At 48.4% G+C, this 18,472-nt stretch overlaps 2 protein-coding genes across 2 annotated transcripts; one reads left to right on the top strand and one right to left on the bottom strand.

Moving 5' to 3' along the window:
- Window positions 1-467: 467 nt before the first annotated feature.
- L2HGDH (L-2-hydroxyglutarate dehydrogenase) lies at window positions 468-12,709 on the bottom strand. The gene is made up of 10 exons (XM_042047551.1): window positions 12,578-12,709; window positions 11,891-12,006; window positions 10,384-10,535; window positions 8,434-8,565; window positions 7,736-7,898; window positions 7,164-7,198; window positions 6,041-6,208; window positions 4,528-4,685; window positions 3,465-3,596; window positions 468-2,669 (listed from the first exon to the last, which is right to left on the bottom strand). Exons 1-10 carry the CDS (start codon window positions 12,646-12,648, stop codon window positions 2,474-2,476), a joined length of 1,323 nt encoding a protein of 440 aa, XP_041903485.1. The 5' UTR covers window positions 12,649-12,709; the 3' UTR covers window positions 468-2,473.
- A 19-nt stretch (window positions 12,710-12,728) lies between these two features.
- On the top strand, window positions 12,729-15,943 carry DMAC2L (distal membrane arm assembly component 2 like). Its single transcript, XM_042047552.1, has 5 exons — window positions 12,729-12,837; window positions 13,014-13,108; window positions 13,729-13,937; window positions 14,724-14,895; window positions 15,388-15,943. The coding sequence occupies exons 2-5, from the start codon at window positions 13,017-13,019 to the stop codon at window positions 15,500-15,502; spliced, it is 588 nt and encodes a 195-aa protein (XP_041903486.1). The 5' UTR covers window positions 12,729-12,837; window positions 13,014-13,016; the 3' UTR covers window positions 15,503-15,943.
- The last annotated feature ends 2,529 nt before the right edge of the window (window positions 15,944-18,472 follow it).

Below are 18,472 nucleotides of genomic sequence, written 5' to 3'. Positions count from 1 at the left end.
ATGGGATATTGGGAAGGAATTGTCCCCTGTGAGTGTCCAAGGCCAGGCTGGACAGAGCCTGGAGCAGCCTGGGACAGGGGAAGGCATCCCTACCATGGCAGGGGGTGGAATGGGATGAGCTTTAAGGTCCCTTCAACCCAAACCAGTCTGGGGTTCTATGATTCTGTAATACTTCTGGGGAACAAATTGTGTTTGTCCAAATATTTATTCAGAGTTTCAGGAATTCTCATCCCACGTGTCCCAACAGGCCCAGATCAGCCTTAAAGACCAGTCCTGTCGAGTGAGGAAAAGCTGTGAGGTGTGAGAAGCACAGATAAGGTAATTTAGGAAGACAAGTTTGGTCATGTGTCCCCCTCCTGAAGTAATTCCTGTTACACAGAGCGATATCCTGCCTAATTCAGCTGAGAATTAGCAAATTCCAGTGAAACTCTTCTCTGAGTCAGCAGAAATACACAGACCTTACAGCATTTAAAAAAAACTCCACCACACTATTTTAATCATAATAGAAAAAGGCACATTTATGAAATCATCAAAGTGAGTTAGGCCCATTTGGAAAATAAATTAATACATTTCCACACTTTGTGAGCAACAAGATTGATGCATGAAACCCTGATATCATCATCTCTGAAGTTATTTTTATAACAAAAGTGTAAAACCTTTCTCTCTGAAAAGATTTATACTTCACAGAATGCTACATCAAGAGTCATAATTTCAGTTTCAAATAAACTTTACTCCCAAACAATCATCACCTGAGAGGAAAAAGCACCACAGGCTGCACAGGGAAATGCTGACTTAGGACTGCCCCTGCTCTCTGTCTGCTTTGCATTTTAATGTTCTTTATGCTGTTAATACATGTCAGGACCACACCTCGTGTGGGAGGAAGTTGCTTTTGCAATCCTTTTGCAGGATTCACTGTTGATAGGCAACACTTCTGGCAGGGAGGGAGGGTGGGATTGTTCCACTGTGGGAAGTTTTACACAACCCTGTGGCACTGGAAGACTTGGAAGAGCGGAATCTCTGCCTAAAGTGACCAAAGCATTGCTCTGAAAAAGGTTATTTGAATTTCCAGCAGCCAATTCTCTGGTGAAGTAGATGCCACGGGACAAAAAATTAATGAAAAAAAAAAAAAAAAAAAAAGGAAGGCAGGTTAAGCCCTTTTTTCCCTCAAAAAAGTGTCTCCAATCTGTACAGTAAAAATCAGCCCACAGCTGCCCTCCTGTGATAACCCAGTCCCATCAGAGGAGCTCAGAAATGAACTTTTGAAGGAAAAATCAATGTCCAATTGCCTGGTACAAACTGGCTACAGTTATCTGTGTTACCCAACATCCTGTGAGCATGTGCTATAAAATCCTCAATACTTTGTCCCTGAGGCCACTAAATTCTGTTTTACAGCAACTCTGCAGAACACTCCCAGATCCTCAGCACCAAGCTTACTTCACATCTGTCTCCACACAGACTCCTCCAGGTGTATCTCTGATAAAAACTGAGTACCACGGGAGTTCAGAGGAATCACCAGCACTGTCTGAGCTCCCCCTGTGCTCAGGGGAAATGGGAAGCCTTCCTGACTCATCCCTGTTTGGGCTCTAAGGGAAGCAATATCAAACATGACTCAATTTAGGCAGGTTTCGGGAACTTCCCTCCCTTCACATTTGCTGTTACAAAGACCATTTTCCCTGGATTGCTCAACTGGCTGGACAAAGATCAGCTCCTTTTGCATTACCAGCATTCAAAGGTAAGAAGAAAGCCAAACCCACTGATGAAGTTTCTGATCAGTGCTGATTTCCCAGCTGTAAATTAAATGAAAAGTGGTTGTTTATGTCCATATTTCCATTTCAGCTCGATAAAAAACAGAGACAGTGATCAGACAGAGTATCTGAATTGCAGATCTAAATTGACTTGGGTTTGGGAATCTTCTTTAGGCTTATTTTTCTGTGAAATACTCTACATTCACATCGAAGGCTCTGAATATTGTTCTCAATCTCTGATAAAGCCTTTAATTCCCTATCAGCAGGGCCCTTAAGCAGAGCTTATCCTTCTATTCCATTACTTCCATGTAATCTAGAGGACTGCAGACTCCAATTTAAACGCAATCAGAGCACACAGAGAGCCACCCCATGCCTGTGGCTTTTCAGACCACCTGCGAGGAGGCAATGTTGTGACCACAGGCATGAGAAATCCACGTGGATAATCCCACCACAGAGGCTCTCCCTGCTCTGCCCGTGGTTGGAGACCCTCCCACGGGCTGGTCCTGCTCCGGTGGCCAAACCTTCCTCGCCACACCGGGCACCGCAACTCCTTCACTCCCCACACTGAGGAGTTCTGGGCAGAGGAGAACATTTCCCAAGGCTGCTTTGGCACTGCCCAGCCGTGCCGGTGCTGCCCTGGCAAGCACCACGCTGCCTGGTGGCTCCGTGTCCTTCAGGAAGAGCCCCACATTCCAGAGGGGCAGAACGTGCCCGTTCCCGGCGGGCGCTCACAGCTGGAAGCGCCGCTCCACCTCGTCGGCGATCACGGCGGCGATGGCGAGGGAGGAGGTGGCGGCGGGAGAAGGGGCGTTCCTGACGTGCAGGATCCTGCTCCCAACGTGCCCAGTGCCTCCATCGAACACAAAGTCATCCACCAAATTCCCGTCGCTGTCCAGAGCCTGAGCTCTCACGCCAGAGGGACCCCTGCAAAAGCAAGGAGGAGCTCGCCAGCAGAAGGAAAACGTTATCCCAAGGCAGGAAAATCAATTCCCGTGAGAAGGTGTCCAGGGAGACAGTGAGGAGGGATGAGAGTGGAGACAGAGCCTTTTGGGGGAGGTTTAACACTCAGGAGGCAGAGTGAGGGATGTCCTGCAGTCATGGGATCATTGAGATGGAAAAAGACCTCTGAGACCATCGAGTCCAACCTGTGACCTTAAAGCCCATCCCATTCCATGGGCAGGGACACCTTCCACCATCCCAGGCTGCTCCAAGCCCCATCCAGCCTGGCCTTGGGCACTTCCAGGGATCCAGGGGCAGCCACAGCTTCTCTGGGCACCCTGTGCCAGGGCCTCAGCACCCTCCCAGCCAGGAATTCCTTCCCAATATCCCATCTAAACCTACTCTCTGTCAGTTTGAGGCCATTCCCCCTTGTCCTGCTACTCCAAGGCCCTGTGAATACCCCCTCCCCATCTTTCTGCAGGTTCTCTTCAGGCACTGCAAGGCCCCAATGAGGTCACCCCGAAGATTCTCTTCTCCAGGCTGAAGAATCCCAACTCTCCCAGCCTTTCCTCCCAGCAGAGCTTCTCCATCCCTCTGGTCATCCTGGTGCCTCCTCTGGACTTGCTCCAGCAGCTCCACGGCCTTCCTGTGCTGGGACCCCTGAGCTGGAGGCAGCTCCATGCTTTGGTATCGTATTTTGCTGGAGGAAGGGAATAAACCCATGCCACGTTTTCTGCTGTTTAAGTAAGAGATTTGCCAAACAGGAGAAGTTGCTTTTACCTGAGAACATCATTGGTGGTGACCTCAGGGATGAACTTCTGCAGCTGCTTCAGCTGGGCGCTGAGGGAAAAGGCTCTGTACAGCTCCCCCAGGCCGTAGGACACGTTCCTCAGCACCAGCTTCCACAGCCCACTGCAAGGGGAGAAACAACTGCAGTGAGGGAAAATCTGCCTCAAAATGCACCAGGTCCAGCTGTTGAAGAAGGCAGCAAATGCAACTGCAGGGCACAAATTCCCATTCCCGAAATCAGGAATCACATAATGCTTTCTATTTGAGAAATACATGTTTGCCCTTCTCTGCTTCAACAAACCTTGCTCACAGAGCTGTGGCGTTGAATTAACTCTGAATTCCAGTCCTGGAAGTGTTCCAGGCCGTGCTGGATGGGGCTTGGAGCAACCTGGGCAGGGACACCTTCCACCATCCCAGACTGCTCCAAGCCCCAATGTCCAACCTGGCCTTGGACACTGCCAGGGATCCAGGGACAGCCACAGCTGCTCTGGGCACCCTGTGCCAGGGCCTGCCCACCCTCCCAGCCAGCAATTCCTTCCCAATCTCCCATCCATCCCTGCCCTCTGGCACTGGGAAGCCATTCCCTGTGTCCTGTCCCTCCATGCCTTGTCCCCAGTCCCTCTCCAGCTCTCCTGGAGCCCCTTTAGGCCCTGCAAGGGGCTCTGATGTCTCCCTGGATCCTTCTCTTCTCCAGGGGAACACCCTCAGCTCCCCCAGCCTTTCTCTCTTCCCAGCACCCTCTGCAGGTATTTAATGATGCTGTCTAGGTTGATTAAGTTATCACAGTGCACTGGACCAAAACCAATCCTGGAATAGCTCCAGCAGCACCTTCCAATGAGCAGCCACATTCCCTGACAGGCTGAGACATGTCCTGGCAGAAAATTCAAACATGAGACCACATGAAGTCAAATGTCTTGGGCAAGTCCACCCTTATCAGCACAACTGTTTTTAAACACACCAAAACCGTGGGAAAAGCAGGAATTTCAGCAGGAAGTGGCTTCCATGGGTCACATTTCAACAAGAGCACTCAGCAGACACAAACACGAGGCATTACCTGTAGCTTACAGCATCTAGAAAGTCTCCAGTGCTGAAGTCCAACAGTTTGTAGCCCTCTCTCTTAAAGGCCAACACTGCATTAGGGCCAAGCCAAACACTGCCATCCATCCTGGGCGTGAAATGGACTCCCAGGAACGGGAACCGAGGATTGGGAACCTGAAGTGGGGCACAAGAGTGATCAGAGCTGTTACAAACAGCAAATCTGCCATTTCATTTCCAACCACAGCACGAAGTTCTGAGTCACAGAACCACAGAATTGGCTCTGAGCTGGTTTTGCTGCTTGTTAATTGTGCAGTTGTGGCATGTCATTAATTAAAACACTGGAGAACAGAGCAGGGCCAGGTAAAGCTGAATCTCAGGGGAAAAGAAAACAAACAACAGGAAAAAAAAAAGCCCACATGATTTCTCAGGATATAAATCAAACCACAACAAAACCAACAGCACCCTGATGTTATTCACCAGGAGCAATTAAAAATAGAATACAAAATATTAGGAAACCCTCACTGGTGTGTACAAAACAACCTGAACTTAGCAGGCCTGGTTAATATTAATAACAAGTATCTGCAGGTTTGGGGTTTTTTTTATTCCAGTTCCTCCCTCCCATTCCAAGACAGGATCCTGAACCATACCCAGGTGAGAAGAGGTCAGACAAACACCAATGCCAGCATTCCAATTTTCCCAAAGATTCAGTGTTTAGCAGGCAAAGCTAAGCTCATATTCAGAACATCAGGATTTAAATGTGTTGGGGAAGATGAAACAGGAAAGCCTTATAAATGTGATTGCCTGACAAAAGATTTTGGGAATATGAAAACTAAGACAATGTACAGCAGGATTAGCTAAAATGCTGCCCTAGAAATTCTCTCTTCTTGCTTTATAATTATATTTTCTGTCTGGGATTGCTCCTCCTCATCCCATTGTTTATCTGTATTAGGTGGTAGGAAGGTTGTCCTTTTTCTCCCACATCTATTTTTTTTATGACAAAATCAGCTAATTCAAAAAGGAAGCTGAAAGACAAATACTTAAATCTGAATGTTGGGTATTAGCACAAAAGATTAAACCCTCTATCAAATAATTTACCACAGAATCCCAGAATCATTTAGGTTGGAAAAGATCTCCAGTGTCATCTGTGAACTTCCTGAGGGTACAGTCAACCCCTTTGTCCAGATTATCAATAAAGAGACTTAAAAAGACTGTTATAATTATTTAAATAATAAATAATCATTTCCTGTCATCTCTCCCTGACTTCTGAATCCTGCCTATGGATTTACTTTAGGACATACAGAAAGAATTCTGAGTTTTCTGGACATGTGGCATCATGATGTTCCATCTTTTCCCTATTAAGAAACAAAAAAACCCCAAAACCAAAACTACAACCAAAACAAACCAACTGAATCTCCAGCCCGGTGTTGTGCATCACTGTCTGACAGAAATACCCACGGAATTTTGCCCTATTTCTGTATTTTTAGCAGCTCTTAGGGCACACTGTGACAGACAAACCAGGGGGTACGTACTGGATAAATATTTCCTTTAACCAAGTAACACTTTTCTGGCTTTAGCACCAAATAATCCCCCCGGAACGGGACAATCCGGGGCTCGGGGCTGCAGCCACTGATCTCAGACAGGCGGTCGGAGTGAAGCCCTGCACAGGTCAAAATGTGCCCACAGGAGATTTCCTCACCCTGTGGGAAACAAAAAACACTTAAAAATTCAATGTATCTACTAAAAAGCACCCAGAAAAAAACCCACAACCATTTATATAAATAAGTTATATAAGGCTGTTGACTGATTTGACTCCACAGGGTGGGAGCAGCTACACAAATTCACAGCACACAGGTAATGAAGAGCTGCTAAATATTAAACACCTTGTCACCTAAATAAATAAATAAATAAAATCACAAGCTATTATCTATTTATTTAGCTCACAGTATTTGTTTTTAAATACTATCAGGTTTCTTCTTCAACTGAAAAATATTTGCACAAAAAAAAAAATCAGTATTTGGTGGGAAAATCTAACAGATTTTAGAAGCTACTTTTAAATGAAAGAGCAAAAAATAGGAGAAAAAAGCAGCAGAACTAAATTTAAAAACTACCAGAGGGGTTGTGAGGTTGTTTTTGTTCCAGATATTCCCTCTTGAAGGTGCAGGGGTTACAACCACAGTTCCTGGGCAGCTCTGACTTGCAGGAACAGCACCTGTCATGCACCTGTTTCACTGAAGCAGTTTTGATGACAAAATGACAATAAAGTGATGCTAAAAGCCTCCTTATCATTTTATGGATGTCAGAGCCCAAAAGTAAACATGAAAGTAGGTGTTTGTCACCAAGTGAACAAATCATAAAAGGAGTCCCTGGAAAATCAAGCATCAGATGTGCAAGTGAAGCAGATAAGGGACATTAAACGTTAGGCAGCAGAAAGTTACTGTTTATTATTTTACATCACCATCATCATCATTATTATTAGATTTGAACATCCTCGTTGTTAAGAACTGCTTGCACTTGTTTTAGCAAACTGATCGTGTTGCTGAAAACCATTTTTGAACCTTTTTTATTTAGAGATGATTAATCCACCCGAAAAAAATCTTAAGCAAAGGAGAAGCAGCTTCCTGGAAGGAATTAACACTTCTGTCTCATTCTTACCTTTTTGTTCCTAACAATGACTGGGTATTTCAGTCCTGAAATGGAATTAGACAAGAGAAGGAATTACTGGAACAAGTAACAGAGAACTGACAGAACAAGCACCTTGTCACCAGGAAGGAATTTTCCTCTGGAATATCTTCCAAGCTATGGAACAACTACTGTTGTCATAATTAATGCTGTTGGACATGACTGTATTTATTAATTAATAGGGTTTTTATTCTTCCCTCTCTGTGCCAGCACAGACCCAACCTGCCTTGAGGATAAGGAAAATCACAATCACAAGAATACACATGCAAGATCCAGATAAATCTAATTTTAAGAGGAGAGAACAACCTTATTTCTCAATTTTACTCTCACTTTCTTCCATCAGCTTTAAATGTTTCAGCTGAAGGGTGACCTGCCTGCCAAAAAAAACCCCAAGTGAGTTTGCTGAATACTCTCACTAACATAATTTTGCCTTTTTTTCTCATCCCTGGGAGACAGAAATGTTCAGAAATGTCATTTCAGTTAAAACAATTGCATTTTGAACAAAATCTTTGTAGTAAATGGAGGGGAAAAAAATCCAGCCTTACCATCTTCACTTTCTGGAGAACTTTCTTTGGCCATCTCCATGTTTGTGACTTCAAAATCAGTCAAGATTGTCCCACCTGCTTCCTGGAAGTCTCTGGCGTAGGATTGGGCCACTTGTTTGTAATCCACAATCCCAGTGTAGGGAGAATCAAGGGCCATCAGACCCTGGAAGGGTTTTAAAGACACAGAGGAAGAGTGAAGGTTGGAATATTTCATCTGGAATATCTGCACTGCCATGAGAAGCGAGTGCTGCTGTCTCCCCACATGCTCAGATGCATCTGGAACACGCCAAGAATGTTTCAGGGAGCAGATCCAAAATGTTTACAGGAAAAAAAAAAAAAAAAGATTAAAAAAGATTCTTTCCCAGAAAATTTCTGTCTGTACCTACAGTGAAACAGCACAGGGAATTTATATCCAGGTATTCCTTTCACACAAAGATAGATTAATCAATGACAAATCTGTATTCCATGAATTCCACACATTTCTCCTGCTGTGAAAATGAACAGGCTGAGAAGTGCTACATAACAACCACACCAACTGGATTGAAACTGGCTTGATCCAAATCCAGATGGGAATGAAATTTCAGGCTCTTCTGAACTTGAACCTCAAGGCCACAAAAATATTTGTGTTAAATTAAAAAACATTATCACCTGAGAAACAGAGCTCCTATAAGGTCATTAAAAGTATGGCAACCCCTTACCCTGCAGAAGGGCTCCTTCTCCTGGATTTCCTTGGCCCCGATGAGTTTCAGCCCCGGGACATTGTTCTGCAGCCCCCTCTCATACAGGGCTTTGAGCCTTGGAATTTCATCATGTTCCACAGCCACAATCAGCTTTGGGAAAGAAGGAAAGGCACAGCAGTGAGCAAAACAGAGCCAGGGCAGGTTTGGCATCAAGCTCAAGCAGTAGTGAATGAGTGAACAATGAATCCAGTAGGTTAAAAATGGTTGGTGTCCTTAGGTGCACAAAATTCTGTTGCTGAGGAAGCACTAATATACCGTGGAGAAATAAAAAATAAATGTTAAACTGCAGTTTAAGTTATCATCAATTGATAATATTTGCTAGAAGCACCCTGATACTACAAGTCTGCACGTGAAAGAAGAGAATATGAATTTAAAGAACCACTGGGATGCTTTCAAAAGCAAAACTGAAGTCAACCCAAGGTGTATAAACCTCAAAGACCCTCGGTAAGAGAGTAAGGATGTGTTCTGATGTGGTCTGAGTGGAACTGAACCAGTTTCACTTCATTTAACCACGGAGTTTGTTCACAGCTATCACAGACTAATCCAGGCTGTGAATTACCTGTGCCAGGTTTGCACAGACCATGATCCCTCCAGGTCCAGCTCAGCTCTGGCACACAGGCACCTCACAGCCTGTGGGCTGCTTTAGGTGAAGCTTGTAATTCACCATCATGTCCCCTGGAATGAACACTGCCAGGGAAATGTCATGGAATCATGGAATTGTTGAGGTTGGAAAAGCTCTCTAAAGAGTCCAGCCATTCCCCCAGCACTGCCAAGGCCACCACTGACCCACACCCCCAGGTGCCACATCCACATGGCTTTTAAATCCCTCCAGGAATGGTGAGTCCAGCACTGCCCTGGGCACAGCCCTTTCCATGAAGAAATTTTCCCCGATATCAAACCTAAAGCTTCCCTGGTGCAACTTGAAGTCATTTCCTCTCCTCCTGTCCCTGTTCCCTGCCAGCAGAGCCCGACCCCCCCGGCTGCCCCCTCCTGTCAGGGACTTGTGCAGAGCCACAAGGTCCCCCCTGAGCCTCCTTTGCTCCAGGCTGAGCCCCTTTCCAGCTCCCTCAGCCACTCCTGGGGCTCCAGCCCCTTCCCAGCTCCGTTCCCTACTCTGGACACGCTCCAGCCCCTCCATGTCTTTGTTGTGAGGAGCCCACAACCACCCCCAGGACTTGAGGTGCCCCAGCAGTGCCAGCTCAGGGGATGGGCCCTTCCCTGCTCCTGCTGCCACCCTGCCGTTGGTACAAATACACAAATTCAGCGTCACCCAGGCTCCAGTTGATCCCTTCAGGACAGGAGCTTTGATCTGGGAGCAGGTTGTCCCCTCAGGTGTGTTGCTGCACAGATCCACAGTGCCACCCTGTGCCCAGCATGGCAGCAGAGGGAGCACGGACAGTTTCCTGCTCCGAGAAAAACCATGGAATTCAACTTCAAATTTAACACTCAGGGCCAAAACCTTGGGGTTAGGATAGAGAGACCTGTGGAAACAGCAGCTCAATGCCCAGTGAGAGCTGGAAAACCTGAACTGAGTGTTAGGAACAACTAGGAAATGGATACAGGAGAACTCTGTTCCGCTGCCTCTGACCACACCTGGAATGCTCTGCCCAGTCCTGGCTCTCACCTCATACCAAAGACACACTAAATTAGAAATGGTTCAGAGCATGAAGGATGGGGAGAGTCATGAAAAAGCTTCTCTGGGAGGAACAACAGCAAACTGAGATTCATCAGCTGGAAGGGATGGTTTGGGGGAAGGAGGGGATTATGTACATTTATACATTTATGTATAAAATCATGTGCGACTTGGAGAGTGTGGAAAAAACCCACACAGCCAGGCCTGTGTTGTAACATACATTACACAGCCTCAGCTTCCAAGGGTAAAGTAGGGAATTGCAGGAATTCCTGTACCTTCCCACACTGGTTGTAGGGAATTCCCTTCTGGTCACAGTATTTGTAGCAGAGGGCTGCTCCCTGCACGCAGAGCTTGGCCTTCAGGGAGCCAGGGGTGTAGTAAATCCCACTGTGGATCACACCACTGTTGTGTCCGCTCTGGTGATGGGCTAAAGAGAAAGAAAAAGACCTTGTGAGAACACATTTATTCCCATTTAATCACTTCAGCTGTCAGAAAAACGAGTTAATTGAGGTCCTGCCTTAAATCAGCATTACAAGAGATGATCAAGTGAGAGAACTGCACAATTAGTTCTTCCCCTGGCCTCAAAAGGTTAGAGAAACACTGACACAGCCAGCCCTGGTTAATGATAATCCATCACAGCCTGCAATGTGTTGGATCAACAGGGAAAAAAAACCCCAAAACCACCAAGTTTTTCCTTCAAGAACAAGCTAATCAATCAAAATGTTTTACAGGCTAAAATTAATTTTAAAAATCCAATTTTTACCATGAAATACATCCCTTAAGTCCTCATCTAACATAATATCTGTGCAATTCACAATTCCTCTGGACATGTTGGCAGGCCTGGGAGGATTTCTGAGTATTTGTGAACTGGATTAGGTTGCTATTTCCTCTTTGCAAATAGATAAAATACAGATGAAAAATATCACAAACATTTTTACTGAAGTAATTTGGTCAGGTTCTTCTCCCTCTTAATGTGTGGATGCCCAAAGGTCATTCCTGCTTGGCACTCACACAGCTGTTAAGGACTTCGTGTGTGTCTGGGGGATAAAAAGTCGTTTTGTATCATTCATGGAACATCTCAAGAGCAATTTACAGCCTGGCTGATGGAGCTATTTAAGACAAGAGCTTGGGCACACAGGTCCTGTTTGGAATCAATCACTGATGTCTATCCCTTGGGATTCCTCCAGCTCCATGCAGGACCTGCTCTTGCCCTTCCACAACCTGCACTACTCCTTGTTCCAGTTGTTCACCCCTCTTGGTCCTCTCTCCTGCCATTCCCGTGCTGCTGGAGCCCCAGCAGTCACACCTGCAGCTTGCACACAGTGCAGCAGCAACGCTCGGGATTTTTTAACTTAAAATTCCTGAACTGAAGTCCCAGCAGTGAAGCACAGACTGATGATAACTCTGCTTCTCCACTGAAGGACACATCCTTGGGAGAATGGAAGAAATTCCCTGTTAGGGCAAAGGCAGGGGGAGAGTCATAGAATCCCAGGATGGTGTGGGTTGGAAGGGACTGCAGAGATCATCTCGTGCTACCCCCAGCCATGGGAAGAGGACACCTTCAACTATCCCAGGTTGCTCCAAGCCCCGTCCAACCTGGCCTGGAACACTTCCAGGAAGGGAAATCCATCACCCACTTCAACAACAAGGGCAGGTACTCCCGCACAGCTACTGCCCAAAAGCTGATCCCTCCACACAAATATCCACGGAACACTGAGGTTCTGGCAGCGTGTCCTTGGGCACAGCCTCCTGTCGGTCCCTGTCACCTGCCCCGCTCCGTACCCGGCTCCTGCTCCTTCTCCAGCACGGCGAAGGCCAGCGAGGGATGGCGCTGGATGAGCTCCCGGGCTGCGGCCAGGCCCACGATCCCCGCGCCCACCACGGCCACGTCGAACGAGCTGCGGGGACACGGACACGGCCATCAGCACATCCCGGGGCAAGGGAGAGGGGACAGGGAAAGGGACAGGGGAAGGGAAAGGGCACAGGCGAAAGGGGAAAAGGATAGGGATGGGGAAGGGGGTATAAGGAATAGAGGGGAGAGGGGAAAGGGGAGAGGGAAAATGATAGGAAAAGGGGATATAAGGGAAGGAGATATAGAGGAAGGAGATACAAGGAATAAAAGGGATATAAGGGAGAAGAAAACGGGATAGAGGAAACAAGGGTGAATAAAATGGAAAGGAGACGGGATAGGAGATAAAGGATACAGGGGAAGGGACTATAGAGAATATAGGGGATATAGGAGAGAGGAAAAGGGGATAGGGAAAGGTGATATAGCAAACATAGAGGATACAGGAGAGAGGGATACGGGGAGGGGAAAAGGATAGGAAAAAATGATAGAGGAAAGGGATAGGGGAAAGGAATAGAGACAGCGGACAGGGATAAGGTTAGGGCCTAGGACAGGGAAACAGACAGGGCTAGGGGAAGGTGCGCGGTGTGAGGCGGGCCCGCCCCGCTGTGCCCCGGCCTCACCTGAGCCGCCGGCTCTGGAGCCGCCACAGCGCTGCGAGCCCACCCGCGCGGCCCCTCAGCGCCGCCGCCATCTTGGGGGCGGAGGGAACGCCGGGGCCGCGTCAGCCACCTCCTCCTCCTGCTGCTCCTGCTCCTCCTCCTGCTCCTGTCGCTGCTGCTGCTCGCTCGTCGTCCTCCTGCTGCTGCCCCTCCTGCTGCCCCTGCTACTCCTGCTCCTCGGTCCGCCGGGCAGGGCAGCGCCACGCCGGCCTCCGGGCAAGGTTCGGCCGCTCGGCGCTGGGGGCAGCCCGGGGGGCGGTGACGGCTCCCCCACTGCAGCCGTGGGCCCCGCCGGGCTCACAGCCTCGGTCAGGCCTTGACGGCGGCACGGCCTCTCCCTGCTGCTGCTGGCGCTCCAAGTAACATCTCCCTTTTCCCCTCTCCCGTCTGCAAGAAGGTGATGATGGCTTTGGGGACGCTCTTGAGGAAGCCGCCGCCGCCGCCGGGCGGTTGTAGAGCCTTCTGGGGATGGCTGAATGCCGTGTTCAACAAGTAAGAGTGAGTCGCTGGTTAATAATTAACTATCAGATCCCTCAAATTTTCTGCGCGGTTTGTGAAGAAGAACAATCAAGTCCCTATACTGCAGAAAACGTTTTCTGTCATTAACTCTCTTCTTTGCCCCCAGATTGCATGTTGGTTGTTGGCAAGGCGTCATTCCGTACCTGCTTCCCCTTCCAAAGCTGTGACCTTCCAGAGGAAGGTGTGTGCCCCGCCCCTTCCCTGGAACGGCCAAGGCAAGCCGGCTACACGGATCCCATCCCTAAATCCTGGTCTTCTTTGACCCCAAAGCTCACCTTAACCAGTAGCACAGTTTTCGTCCTTCCTGACACGGAAGGAAACAGTCAGGAGAGTTAAGTCCGGTTGTATTTGTATTCTTCTTTTACCAAAACGCATCTGCCACTTAAGTTAAAAAAAACCCCACACCAGACTAAGCACCACACAATCCAAAAATTACCCGTAAACCATTTTCAGTAAATTACATCCTTCCTGTTCTGACTGTGCACGTAACCAGGTATTTGCTGGGGAGCTTTAGTATCGTCCATGCAGTAACTGTGCCGTGCAGTAATTACAGTAATTACAGCCGTGCTGTGGGTGCTCTCTGTGTCGTGCAGGGTGGACCATGAGCGCATCCGAGCCGTGGGCCCCGACCGGGCGGCCTCGGAGTGGCTGCTGCGCTGCGGGGCCCTGGTGAGGTACCAGGGCTCTCCCAAGTGGCAGCAGGACTACAACGGGCTCCCCACGGGGCCCCTGGGCAAGTACAAGATCGAAGCCATCAATGCCACCGACTCCTGCATCATGTACAGAGGATTTGACTACCTGGGTAATGTACACCCTGAGATTATTCTTAATGGTCTTCATTTTAATTGCACCAAAATATCAGTAATGGCACTGTTTTCTCCTTCCTTAACAAGATACGGATAAATCTTTATTGGTTTTTTCCCCTTTAAAATGACTCTACAAATATTTATCAGTCCCTAAGGTTTTGCTGGAGGTGTGGTATGAATTGGAAAGACATTGGGAACTTCAGCTTTTACCTGAAGCATCCGTAGCACTAAGGAAGTGCCACAAATTTCGATGAGTTCATAGCAAAAAGCACTATAAATACTATTTTTTGCCTGCACCAGGGGATGATTTTGGTGTCTCTGAAGTTGTAATTCTGCTCATTCTCCAGGCATTTATGATGTCTTCAAAGACAAAAAGCAAGCTCTCGGTTTCTTACAAAATAAGAGATTAAGCAAGTGTTTCAGGTGGTCTTTAAATAACAGAAACCAAAAGGGGGAACAGGCTGTTTTATTTTTTCATAGGAGGGGACCCCGAATTTCTGACATTAGCACATTCCTATGTGAGAGTCATAGTTTAGTACCCAAAATTGTATAGGTTTTTTGTTACTTGCCCATTTCAAAGCTCTGTAAATCTTACCAAAATTGTTCAAACCCTGAGGTTTTCCTATATCTGAAGTACCACAAAGGGACTTTGGAGATTCGTAGCCCCACTGTATAAAGGAATGTGTTGCCGGGTGGTTTTAGGGGCAGCTATCAAATAACTTAACAACCAGCACAGGTTGGTCCTGGAATTCTGAAGCAAATCCTCACCTTTGCCTTTGCAGATGGCCTGGAGCACGTTACAGATATCAAGCTGGAGAAGTGCATGTACATACAGGATGAGTGTCTGCAGAGGCTCAGCGAGACCAGCAACCTCCAGAAGAGTCTCCAGCAGCTGAAGATCATTTCCTGTGGGAATGTCACAGACAAAGGCATCCTTGCACTCCACAAGCTGACGTACGTGAGCTGCCGTGCGCTTCCACAGCACCCTGCTCCGGGCTCTTTGGCACTGTGGTGGGTGGAAGGGCTGCAGTCTCACTGTTTCAGGGCCGTTTCAGACCTGTGGGGCTGTGGGGTGGCTGGGTTTGGCTCAAGAATAAGTAATTAATGATCACCTTGGCTTCTCTTGCTGACCCCTCTCCTGCAGCAGCTTTGCAGGGCAGGATTTGACTGTGTCCTGTAGCTTTTAATGCTTCCTCCACCTCACACTGCTTCCTGTCACGCCATCATCTGGTGCCTCAGGGTCTCGGGGCAGACCTGGGTGCTCAGGAATGGGATGCAGTTGGATACTGCAGCTACAAACCCCAAGCATCCACTTCAGAAACAAACTTCCAGTAGAATCAGTCACCATTTAAAATACTCAAAACAACTGCAGTAGAATAATTTCTCTAATTTCTCTGTCAGCACAGTTCAACAGTAGTTGCCCATATTATTTTTAAATATTTACAGGAACCTTGAATATTTATATCTGAGTGACCTTCCTGGGATCAGAGAGAAAGAAAAGACCTTCCGGGTCCTTCAGCAGGCGCTGCCGAACCTGGAGCTGGAGCTGGATTTGGAATAAACACAACAGCACGTAACTGAGATGTATGTGATTTCCTAGCATTTATCTTATGTTGCATAAATGAAGTTGTAGACACTGCTGTGTTTCCAGTGTGGAAGTAAGCCCAGCTTTCTGAGTCCAGCCTCAAAAGCTGTACGTGACCTTTTAAGAAATTATGCAATTAAGTTTTATTAAGCTTAAACTCAGTGGTGGATCAACAACAGACAAGGCAGGCCTCTGCACATAGGCATCTGTTTCCTGTTTTTCTAGGAAGCTCTGAATACCTCAGAAGTTTTCAGCATTTTATTGCACAGAAGCAAAGTGCAGAGTGGCAGTAGGGGAATGTCGGGGTGTGTGCGGTCAGCGTGTGGTGTTGCTGCTGTTCCCTCTGGGAGTATCTCACCCAGTCGGTGGGTGCTGATTTAATAATAAAAGAGGTATGGGTCTTTTTTGTGTTCTTCACACTTTTGAGTTTTGTTTGGTTTAAAAGGAATGATCCACAGGCAGTCAGGGTCACCTCCTCAGGAGCACTGAGCTGCTGAAGGGAACATGGCTGTTTGTGCAGCTCTTGGGTGCAGCCTTGGGCATGCTTTTGCTGTGTGCCTGTTGCAGTGGGGATACTGCAACATACATATACCAAACCAGGAGTCCCGTGGAAAGGAAATATATTTGGACAGACAGATTCTTGATAGCTGTTTCAGAGAGATGTTTATTTCTCCAGCCGCATGGCCGGAGCTCTGCCGAGGAACTGTTCCAGTCACGGGACCAAGGGTCCTTCTTAAGAATTAAATCCCAAGAAACATAGAAAAAGTTCTTAAACAACCATGCCAGGAAGTGTTTCAGTTCTTTTTGAGCTTGAATCAAGCTAAAATTTACAAATCGTTGTTCAAGAATCATTTTAAGTTTAAGATAAATGTCCATATGCGGCTCTGAGAGCCAAGAGTCTTCCCACGGTTCCTCCATAGAATCCGTCCATATTATTTCCTTTCCATGGGACTCCTGGTTTGATATATACATGTTGCAGTATCCCCACTACAACATGTGCCGACATGGACTAAAGCAGTTCTGTGCAGCTCTGGAGTTGCAGCCTCATAATTCCTGATAAATAAAAGTCATTGAGAATTGTTGAGGTTGGAAAAGTCCTCTGAGATCATGGAGTCCAGCCATTCCCCCAGCACTGCCAAGGCCACCGCTGCCCCATGTCCCCAAGTGTCACATCCACACAGCTTTTAAATCCCTCCAGGGATGGGGACTCCACCACTGCCCTGGGCAGCTGTGCCAGGGCTGGACAGCCCTTTCCATGAAGAGATTTTTCCCCGATATCCAATCTAACCTCCCCTGGCCCAGCCTGAGGCCGTTTCCTCTCCTCCTGTCCCTGTTCCCTGCCAGCAGAGCCCGACCCCCCCGGCTGCCCCCTCCTGTCAGGGACTTGTGCAGAGCCACAAGGTCCCCCCTGAGCCTCCTTTGCTCCAGGCTGAGCCCCTTTCCCAGCTCCCTCAGCAGCTCCTGGTGTTCCAGCCCCTTCCCAGCTCAGCAGCTCGTCCTGGGTGGATGCTGCCACCAGGATATCATCCATGTAATGGTAACAGTGTGCCTCAGGAAACTGCTCACGGACTCTGGACAAAGCCTGAGCAACATACCATTGGCAGATAGTCGGGCTGTTCTTCATGCCCTGAGGTAGAACCTTCCATTGATATCTCATCACAGGTTCAGCATTGTTAACTGCAGGCACAGTAAAAGCAAATTTTGGTTTGTCATTAGGGTGCAATGGAATTGTGAAAAAGCAATCCTTCAAATCAATGATCAGGATTTCCCACCCCGTTGGAATCATGGTGGGTGAGGGCATAGCAGGCTGCAATGACCCCATACTTTCCATCACTGCACTGATTTTTCGGAGATCCTGCAAGAATCTCCACTTCCCTGGGTTTTTTTTAATTACAAAAACAGGGGTGTTCCAGGGACTGGTCGAAGGCTCAATGTGTCCCTGTTGTAATTGTTTTTGAACCAACTTACGAAGGGCAACTCATTTCTCTTTTGGTAGGGGCCACTGCGATTCCCAGATGGGTTTGTTTACTAGCCACTGCAAAGGCAGTGTAGGATACTGTGCATCCTTCTGCACCGTGACCCCCATCAAAAATGCATCCCAATCCCCACCCCACAAGCTGCCAACACATCCCGCCCCCAAGAGGTTAAGCGGAGCTGCAGTGACGTAGGGCTGAACTGTAGCTGTTTGCAACACCTCCGGCAGCGCTGCCACCTGCAGCAAAACGTCCCGCGGAGCCGCCAAGACATCTGCCATAGGCGGCTGCACCGGGAAACGTCCGGATACTGGTGCATGTGCCGGATGGCCGGGTGCTGTGTACGCAGGTGCAGAGCACCGAGGCGCTGGAAGCGTCGTCGTGGAAGAGCAGGGCGCCATGGGCGCTCCCGGGAGCGGCGCGGGAGGGCGTTGCGGTGCCGCCCGGGCCCGGTGTGGAGGGGCAGGCGGCAGTGCCAGGGCCGACTGTGGAGCGGCCCACGGCGGCGAGACCGACGCCGCCAGGACACCCCCCGCCCCTCCCGACTGCGGCAGAATCCCGGCTGCCGCGCCTGCTGGTGGCAAAGGCGGGCCGTAGGAAGGACAGGTCCCACAACAGTAACTGAAGTGGGCGGCTGTGCCGCGGAGGAGGGTGGGGGGCACTCCAGCTCTTCGCGTTGTTTGGTTTTCTTTGCGAGCTGTTCCATGGGTGAAGGGTATTTCGACATCACAAACTCGCGTGGAGAGGGATATTTAGGAGGCGCGTAATCGCGCGGGGAGGGGAAGGAGCCCTGCGCAGTCTCCGCGACTTTCTCCAGCTCCGACGGTATCAGAGACACAGCGGGTACGCTGCCTGTGCTTGCGCTGTCCTGAGTCAGTCCTCCCTCAGATAACTCATCGTCCTGAATCAGGGGGAGGAGGGGGGAAGCAGAGGTTAAATGATTTGCTAAGAAGCTGTTTGTTAAAAACAATGC

Source organism: Corvus kubaryi, unplaced genomic scaffold (genome assembly GCF_017639235.1).
Source record: "Corvus kubaryi isolate FWS band 111438036 unplaced genomic scaffold, C.kubaryi_AGA036_p1.0 66, whole genome shotgun sequence".
Classification (NCBI taxonomy): Eukaryota; Metazoa; Chordata; class Aves; order Passeriformes; family Corvidae; genus Corvus; species Corvus kubaryi.
The sequence above is the reverse complement of the archived record's forward strand: the minus strand, read 5'-3'. Positions and strand labels throughout refer to the sequence as shown.